The sequence below is a fragment of the Pongo pygmaeus genome, chromosome 2, assembly GCF_028885625.2.
Source record: "Pongo pygmaeus isolate AG05252 chromosome 2, NHGRI_mPonPyg2-v2.0_pri, whole genome shotgun sequence".
NCBI lineage: Eukaryota > Metazoa > Chordata > Mammalia > Primates > Hominidae > Pongo > Pongo pygmaeus.
In genome coordinates, this window is record NC_085930.1 from 54,660,493 (window position 1) to 54,670,416 (window position 9,924).

The 9,924-nt window shown below is 35.0% G+C and overlaps 1 protein-coding gene across 1 annotated transcript in view; it reads left to right on the forward strand.

The window, feature by feature from the left end:
• The window catches only part of EAF2 (ELL associated factor 2), a 55,636-nt gene extending 46,284 nt beyond the window's left edge, over nucleotides 1–9,352 (forward strand). Inside the window, exon 6 of the mRNA XM_054481085.2 lies at nucleotides 9,167–9,352. Within this exon, the coding sequence (XP_054337060.1) occupies nucleotides 9,167–9,213 (47 nt within the window). The 3' untranslated portion in view covers nucleotides 9,214–9,352. The remainder of the gene's footprint in view (nucleotides 1–9,166) is intronic.
• The last annotated feature ends 572 nt before the right edge of the window (nucleotides 9,353–9,924 follow it).

Genomic DNA, 9,924 nt, shown 5'->3' on the forward strand with positions numbered 1-9,924 from the left:
GGGTGGGAGTGGCCCAATTTTCCAGGTGCTGTCTGTCACCTCTTGACCAGGAAAGGGAACTCCCTGACCCCTTGCACTTCCCGAGTGAGGCAATGCCTCGCCCTGCTTTGGCTCATGCACGGTGCGTTGCCCCCACTGTCCTGCGCCCACTCTCTGGCACTCCCTAGTGGGATGAACCCGGTACCTCAGATGGAAATGCAGAAATCACCCATCTTCTGCGACGCTCACGCTGGGAGCTGTAGACGGGAGCTGTTCCTATTCGGCCATCTTGGCTCCTCCCCAGACCTAAATTTCAAAGCACATGCCAAATAACTTACATGTTAAAAGGCAACTACAATGAAATTACAAAATATTTATAATTGAACAATATTAAAAAATTGAATACTGTTATGAAGATAAAAAATAATAAATAATAAATATCACAGCAGTTTTGGTACTTCCAAGGATATATTTTAAAGGATAATAGGAAATTTAATTAATTCATTAATTGATTAACTTTATTTTAGAGATGGAGTCTCACTTTGTTGCTCAGGCTGGAGTGTAGTGGTCACAGGTGCAAACATGGTGCACTACAGCCTCGAACTCAGGGGCTCAAGTGATTCTCCTGCCTCAGCTTCCCCAGTATCTAGTACTGCAGGCATATACCACTGTGTCCAGCTCATTATAGGGAAATTTATAATCTCAAAATGTTATTTAAAAAAATTGAAGATAAATGAGTGAAAGGTTCGCTTTGAGGTACTAGAAGAACAATAACATCTTAAAGCAGAGAAAGAAAATAATATAGACGAATAGAAGTTAATGTAATAGATAATGAAACATTATAAAATCATAGATAATAGATATAGAAATAGATAATAGATAATAGATAATAATAAAATAATAGATAATATAAATATAATAATAAAATAATAATAATGAAAATAATAGATAAGGAAACATTAGAAAATCAACAAAACTAAAAATTTGTTTCTTTGAAAACTAACAAAATAGACCAATAGAATAGACCAATCTTTAACAAGGGCTGAGAAGAAAAATAGAAAAATCTCAAATAGACAATATTAAGGAAGAAAATTAAGTTAAAATTATAAGTATATTTTAAAAAATTATTGATATACAATATACATATTTATGACTTACACGTGATAATTTGATACCAGCATACAATGTGTAGTGATCAAATCTGGATAATTAGGATATACATTACCTCAAACATTTGTCCTTTTTAGGGGGTTAAGAACATTTCAAATCTTCTTTTTTAGCTATTTTGAAATATACAATAAATTGTTGTTAACTATAGTCATCCTACTGTGCTGTTGAACACTAGAACTTATTAAATTTATTTAACTGTATTTTTGTACCCACTAACCAACCTCTGTTTATCCCTGTCTTCACCTTTCCGAGCCTCTGGTAACCATCATTCTACTCTCTATCTCCATGAGATAGACTTTATTAACTCTCACATGTGAGTGAAACCATATGATATTTTTCTTTCTGTGCCTGGCTTATTTCACTTAACATAATGACTTCCAGTTCCATTCATATTGCTGCCAATGACAAGATTCCATTCCTTTTTATGTCTGAATAGTATTCTATGTATATTAATTATTTATTCATCCATTAATGGACACTTAGATTGATTCCATATATTGGTTCTTGTGAATAATGCTGCAATAAACATGGGCTTGCAGACATCACTTTGATATACTGAGTTCCTTTCTTTTGGAAATATACCTAGCAGTGAGATTGCTGGAACATATAGTAGATCTATATAGTTTTTTGAGGAACCTCCATACTGTTTTCCATAGTGCCTGTACTAATTTACATTCCCTCAAGCCTTCCCTTTGTGTCCTTGTCAGCATGTTATTTTTGTCTTTCCAATAATAGCCATTTTAACTGGGGTGAGATGATGTCTCTTTATGCTTTTGATATGCATTTCCCTAATTATTAGTGATGATGAGTATTTTTTCATATGCCTGTGTGCATTTTTTAAAATCATTGATTTTAAATGTCTTCTTTTGAGAAAAATCTACTTGGATTATTTGCGCATTTTTAATTGGTATTATATGGGGGTTCTTTGGCCATTGAGTTGTTTGAATTTCTATATATTCTGGTTTTTAATCCCTTGTTGGATGGATACTTTGCAAATATTTTCTCCCCTTCTGTAGATTGTCCCTTTACTCCATTGATTGTTTCTTTTGTGGTGCAGAAGCTTTTTAGTTTGATGTGATCCCACTTGTCTACTTTTACTTTTGTTGTCAGTGTTTTCAGGTCTTACATACAAAAAAATCGTGGCCCAGATGAATCTCTTAGAATGTTTCCCTAATGTTTTCTTCTAGTAGTTTCACAGTTTCAGGTCTTAGAATTGAGTCTTTAATCCCTTTTGATTTTGTTTATAGTAAGAAATGGGGGTCTAGTTCCTTTTTTTTTTCTTTTCTTTCTTTCTTTTTTTTTTTTTTAAGGATAACCAGTTTCTCAGCACCATTTATTGAAGAGACTGTCCTTTCCCCCACAAAATGTTCTTGGTGACTTTGTGAAAAATCAATTGACTATAAATATGTGGATTTATTTCTGGGTTCTCTGTTCTGTTCCATTGGTCTATGTGTCTATTTTTATGCCAATACCATGCTGTTTTCTTAGGTAGTGTGGTGCCTCCAGCTTTGTTCTTTTTGTTCAGGGTTGCTTTGGCTATTTGGCATCATCTGTGCTTCTATATGAAGCTTATGATTTTTTTTTGTATCTGTGAAGAATGTCTTTGGTATTTTGATAGGTATTGCATTGGATCTGTAGATTGCTTTTGGTAGTATTGTTATTTTCACATTATAATTCTTTCAATCTATGAACATGGCATGTCTTTCCATTTTTTGTGACCACTTCCATTTCTTTCATCAGTGTTTTATAGTCTTCCTTGTGAAGCTCTTTCACCTTCTTGGTTAAATTTATTCCTAGGTTTGTTGTTGTGTTGTTGTTTTGTTTTGTTTTTTAATTAAAGACAGGGTCTTGCTCTGTTGCCCAGGCTGAAAGGTAATGGCATGATTACAGCTCACTGCAGCCTTGAACTCCTGGGGTCAAGTGATCTTCCCTCCCCAAGCTCCCAAGTTGCTGGGACTGTAGGTGTGCACCACCATGCCAGCTAATTTTTTTTTTTTTTTTAAATAGAGACTGAGTCTCACTGTGTTGCACAACCTGGTCTTGAACTCCTGGCCTCAGGCAGTCCTCCTGCCTTGGCCTCCTAAAGCACTGAGAATACAGGCATGAGCCACTGTCCTGGACCTTAGTGTTTTGGGGTGTGTGTGTGTGTGTGTGTGTGTGTGTGTGTGTGTGTGTGTGTTTAGCTATTGTAAATGGGATTGCTTTCTTGATTTCTTCTTGTTGGTTTATAGAAATGCTAATAATTTTTGTATGTTGATTTTTGTATCTTGCAACTTTACTGAAATTGTTTATCAATGCTGAGTTTTTTGTGGAGCTTTTAGGGTTTTCTCTTTATAAGATTTTATCATCTGCAAACAGGGACAGTTTGACTTCCTCCTTTACAATTTGGATGCCCTTTATTTTTCTCTCTTGTTTCTTTGCTCTGGCTAGGACTTCCAGTGCTGTGTTTAATAAGAATGGTGAGAGTGAGCATCCTTATATTGTTCCAGCTCCTAGAAGAAAAGCTTTCGGCTTTTCCCCATTTAGTATAATGTTAACTGTGGGTTTCTCTTATATGGACTTTATTATGTTGAGGTACACTCCTTCTAGATCTAGTTTGTGGAGGGTTTTTTATCATAAAGTGATGTTGAATTTTATCAAATGCTTTTTCCGCATCTATTGAGATAATCATATGGTTTTTGTCCTTCATTCTGTTGGTGTGATATTTCACATTTATTGATTTGAGTATGTTGAACTATTCCTACATCTCTGGGATAAATCCCACTTACCATGGTGAATGATCCTCTTAATGTGCTGTTGGATTTGGTTTGCTACTATTTGTTGAGGATTTTTGCATGTATTTGCATCAGAGATATTGACCTATAGTTGTGTCTTTGTCTGGTTTCAGTATCAGGGTAATGCTGGCCTCATAGAATGAGTTTGGAAGAATTCTCACCTCTTCAGTTTTCTGGAAGAATTTGAGAAGAATTGGTATTTATTCTTTAAATGTTTGGTAGAATTCAGTATTGAAGCCATCAGGTCCTGAACTTTTTTTTGATGGGAGACTTTTTATTACTGATTCAGTCTTATTACTTGTACTTGACCTGTTCATGTTTTCTATTTTTTCTTGGTTCAATCTTGGTAGGTGGTATATGTCCACAAATTTATCAATTATCATTAGGTTTTCCAATTTGTTATTTTCAAAAAATTATTATTATTATTATTTTTTTTTGGAGACAGAGCCTTACTCTGTTGCCCAGGCTGGAGTCCAGTGGCACAGTCTCAACTCACTGCAACCTCTGCCTCCCAGGTTCAAGCAATTCTTCTGCCTCAGCCTCCCAAGTAGCTGGGACTACAGGCGCATGCTGCCACACCCGGCTAATTTTTTTGTATTTTAGTAGAGATGGGGTTTCATTGTGTTGCCCAGGCTGGTCTCGAACTCCTGAGCTCAGGCAATCCACCCGCCTCAGTCTCCCAAAGTGCTGTGATTGCAGGTGTGAGCCAATGCACCCAGCCTTAATTATAATTTTATTAAAAAATTTATTCCAATAAATTTGACATGGGAACGGATGGTTTTGTAGAAAAAGTATAATTTACCAAATCACAACCAAATAAGGGTCATCACAGAAATGTAAGAAATGTTAAACATATGAAATGGTATCAATCTAATTCACCACATTAACAGATTATAGAAGTAAACCCATATGATCATTTCAACAAATGAATAACTTGACAAAATTCAATATTTATTAATTTGAAAACATGTACTTGAGGCTGGGCACAGTAGTTCACACTTGTAATCCCAGCACTTTGGGAGGACGGGGCAGGCGGGTCACTTGAGGCCAGGAGTTCGAGACCAGCCTGAGCAACATGATGAAACCCTGTCTCTACTAAAAATACAAAAATTAGCCAGGCATGCTGGTACACACCCATAATCCCAGCTACTCAGGAGGCTGAGGCATGAGAATTGCTCAAACCCAGGAGGTGGAGTTTACAGTGAGCTGAGATCTTGTCACTGCACTCCAGCCTAAGCGACAGAGTGAGACTCTGTCTCAAAAAAAAAAATAAAGTAAAATAAATAAAAACATTTACCAAAGGATGAACATAATAGGATTTTCTTAGCTTTATAAAAGTTAATGACCAAAAAACAGAACTCCTACAAACATCATACTAATAGAGACGTTAGGAGCATTCCCGTTAAATTCAAGAACAAGACAAAGAGGACTAATGTTATTTCCGTTGAGCACTCTATTGATCAATAATTTGCTAGGAAATACAATAAAACAAGTAAAAGAAATATGATATAAAAATTGGAAACAAGAAATAAAATACTCTTAATTTGTAGGAATGTAAATTATCTACATAGGAAATCCAAAAGAATCAGCAAACGATAGAACTAATAAAATAATTTGGAAAGATTATTAGATGCAAAAGATATACGCAAAAGTAAAGTCCGTAGTGTTTTTGTCTGTCAGTAATAACCACTTGGGAGGTGGTTGTTTTTTTTTTTTTTAAGTAAAAATAGTGAAATTTCTTTTCCTGATGTATCTAAACTAGGAGTTTCCTAATGAAATAAACCATCTCTGACCATTACTGCAATCATCCCATTGCTCAGCTTTATAAGACCCAACACCCCCTTTTGTAACAGATATTTTTAATTCTCCTTTACTATTTTGAAATGAATTTCATAGCTTAATATAATCTGTGTACATACATCTTTGAAAAGCATTAATTTAATATAAAGGAAAAATAAAAAATTTATAATAATATGTGTTCTAACTTTGTAAATGTTAAAGAATAGCTATATCAGAAGATACAATGAAGTAACCATGTTTTTGCAGTTACTTTTAATGCATAGGTTTGGATTTAAGAAAAACAAAACAACATTCAACTCATATTGTCAACAATTTTTCTTTTTATTTAACCTGTAGAAATAAGGACTAGAAAAGTATATGCGTATATATTAAAAAATTGCATCTACCGCTGACTATACAGACAAGTGTTGTTATGCTGTGTTGCTGCTCCAAATACAATGAGCAGCATTGATGTTACTAATGTGTTGCCCCAAACTATTTTTAAAAGAAAATTTTTGAAAAGTTTTTAAAAAATACAAAACAAAATCGTCTTCAGTTTACATGATAGCTGCATACTTGTAAGTTTCAATTAAATATGTGCAAAACAATACTTGGAATTTATGAAAATGTACTTCAGCTCTGGTTTTAAATTTATAAATAGATCTTCCAAGTACATATTCCACCAGACTTTCAAAAATTTCACAGAATGTAGAAGAGTTCTTTATTTTGCAAGACTGGTTCGTCCATTGCAAGATATTTAGCATTCCTAAACTCCCCTCCCACTAAATGCTATTAGCAATCTACAGCCAACAGGACAAGCAACCCCTCATGTAAATTTCTGTATCATCCCCTGGGGGGCAGTACTACTCTCAGTGATAACTTGATTTAAATGCCTGAATATATTTTTATGGGTAAACTCTCTTTTTCTGAGTCATAATTACAGCTATGATTGAAAGCACATTTTCTTTACTAAGCAACTCATAATCAAAGGCTAATCTTATATCTTCAAAACTTGACTGAATATTTCCTAACCTTGATAGCATAAAGTCTATAAAGGCAAAATGGAACCCTGAGTACGTTTGGGTTTGTGTCACTTGAAAAACTCATATTACAGGCATCATATAACATTCTTATGTCATATAATAGTTCTATAAGTGGAAACTTAATCCTTGAAAATTATGAAATGCGTCAGGCAAGGTGGCTCACACCTGTAATCTCAGCACTTTGGGAGGGCAAGGTAGGTGATTCACCTGAGGTCAGGAGTTCGAGACCAGCCTGGCCAACATGGTGAAACCCTGACTCTACTGAAAATACAAAAAAATTAGCCAGGCATGGTGGCGCATGCCTGTAATCCCAGCTACTCGGGAGGCTGAGGCAGGAGAGTCACTTGAACCAGGGAGGTGGAGGTTGCAGTGAGCCGAGATAGCGCCATTGTGCTCCAGCCTGGGTGACAAGAGTGAAACTCCATCTCAAAAAAAAAAAGAAATGAAAGTGATGAGATGGTCATGAGAACCAGATGCGCAGAAGAAGTTTTAGCAGATTTTCTTATTTATTTATTTATTTATTTATTTTTTTGAGATGGAGTTTCACTCTGTCACCAGGCTGGAGTGCAGTGGCGTGATCTCGGCTTACTGCAACCTCCACCTCCTAGGTTCAAGTGATTCTCCTGCCTCAGCCTCCCGAGTAGCTGGGACTACAGGCATGCGCCACCATGCCCAGATAATTTTGTATTTTTAGTAGAGACGGGGTTTCACCATGTTGGCCAAGATGGTCTCAATCTCTTGACCGCATGATCCGCCTGCCTCAGCCTCCCAAAGTGCTGGGATTACAGGCATGAGCCACCGCGTGCCCGGCCTAGCAGATTTCTTTATCAAATGATGTTATCAGTTCTGCAGTTCATGCGAAAGACTGAGACATCTTATAATTTATACGTGGCCTAAAAACTATTCTTCTTAAATTAGGTATTGATTTCAAAACATGCCAGCTTTTTTGATTGTGGATTAGTTAAAAAATACAAGAATTTTTTTAACCATTGTAATTTACTACCTAAGTGATTTCATTCAGTCTGTTTGCTTCAGATAAACCTGTACGATCAAATCTTTATTTCTAGCTCCAGCCTCTACCTTTAGCTCCAGACTTGTATATCCAACTGCCAGTACCATATATATTTGGGTATTTACTAGGTATCTCAAATTTACCACATCAAAATTGAACTTGTGATTTTTCTTCTACAACCATGTTCCTCTGGTGTTTCTCATCTCAGTAAATGATAACTCAGTAAATGACTTATCCAGTTGTTCAGAACAAAAACCTTGGGGTCATTCTTCACTTCTTTCTCTTGTACCCTAAATTCAATGTTTTAATTAGTCCTATAAACTCTGTCTTCAAAGTACATTATGAATCTGACCACTTAGCGTCACCTCCCCCAGACTACCTGAGTCAAAGCCAACATTATTCCTTACATGAGAGACTGCATTAGACTTACAACTGCTCTCTTGTTTCTGTGTTTCTTCCACACCATTATGGCGTATTTACTGATCTACAACCGGTTTTCAGTTAGTTGCCTGCTTAAAATTTTCTCATGAATTCTCATTACATTTTCAAACAAAATCCAAAGTTTTTACCATGACCTTCTGGATATCTTTCTGACCTCATTTACTACTGTTATCTTCCTTATTCATTCCATTCCACTCACAGTGGCCTTCTTGCACGTCAGAGAATGCAACAAATATGCTCCTGCCTTGGGGCATTTGCACTTCTGTTCTTTTAGCCTGGTCACTTCACCTCCACATTCTCCATTTTTTATGACTTTCTTCCTATATTTGGATCTCTGTTCAAATGTCAGCCCTCAAAAAGGCCTTCAAAACTACCCTATTTAAAATAGCACCTGCCACTGCCATCTCCATACCCATTTTCATTTTTCCATGGCACTTATCCCTACTTGGCATTATGTTATATATTTGTTTATTTGTTTACTGTCTGTCTCCCCCACTGGACTGTAAGCTCTATGACTGTAAGTACATAAATGAATTACAAAAGGAATCAATGGTGAATTATCCTTGACATATATTATTTAATGATTTTGACTCCATTTTAAGTAAAAAAAATAACATTTTTTTCACTCTTCAAAATGATATAGTTTAATCTTCTAAACTACATTTTTCTCATTTCCCGATTTAATTAAATCAGTGAGATAAAAAAAGAGAGATGGGGATATGTAAAAGAAGACTAAAATGGATGCCAGGAAATACTAAAACTGTGCTGAAGTTTGGTGGTATATTTTTTCTTTACACGCAGTATTAATTATTTGAGTTAATAATTGTGTCACTGAATTACAGAATAAGCAAAATACTAGGTAAACAGAATCACGCTTGGGGGCTATATCTTGTGTAAAATTTATGTTATGCAAAAATAAATATTAAATATTTAATTACTACAGTTTTGTTATTTCTTTCTTATTTTAGGAAATGATTTGCAGCTGAGTGAATCAGGAAGTGACAGTGATGACTGAAGAAATATTTAGCTATAAATAAAAATTTATACAGCATGTATAATTTATTTTGTATTAACAATAAAAATTCCTAAGACTGAGGGAAATATGTCTTAACTTTTGATGAGAAAAGAAATTAAATTTGATTCAGAAATTTCAGTTGATGTTATGTATTTGTTTTTTAGACAGTTTATTTATATAAATTTATTTATTGTGTTTTAGACAGTTTATATATAAATATATATTATATATAAAGTTATATATATATAATAAAATACGGCAGTTTTAGGTTCATAGCAAAGTTGAAGTTTTAGGTTCATAACAAAGTTGAGAAGGTCTTATTTCTTCTCCCCTCATTATCAATATCCCACACCAGAGTGGCACATTTGTTAAAATAGATGAGCCTACATTGATAGATCATTATTACATAAAGTCCATAGTTTACATTAGGGTTCAGTCTTGATGTTGTACATTCTATGGATTTTTGACAAATGTGTATTCATCATTTTAGTAACACTCAGAATAGTATCACTGCCCTAAAAATCCTGTGTTCTGCCTATTCATTCGTCCTTTCCCTCTAACCCCCAGCAACTACTAATCTTATTGTCTCCATAGTTTTGCATTTTCCAGAATGTCGTGTAGTTGGAATCATACAGAACATAGCCTTTTCAGATTAGTTTCTTTCACTTAATAATATGCATTTAAGTTTCCTCCATGTCTTTCATGGTTTGA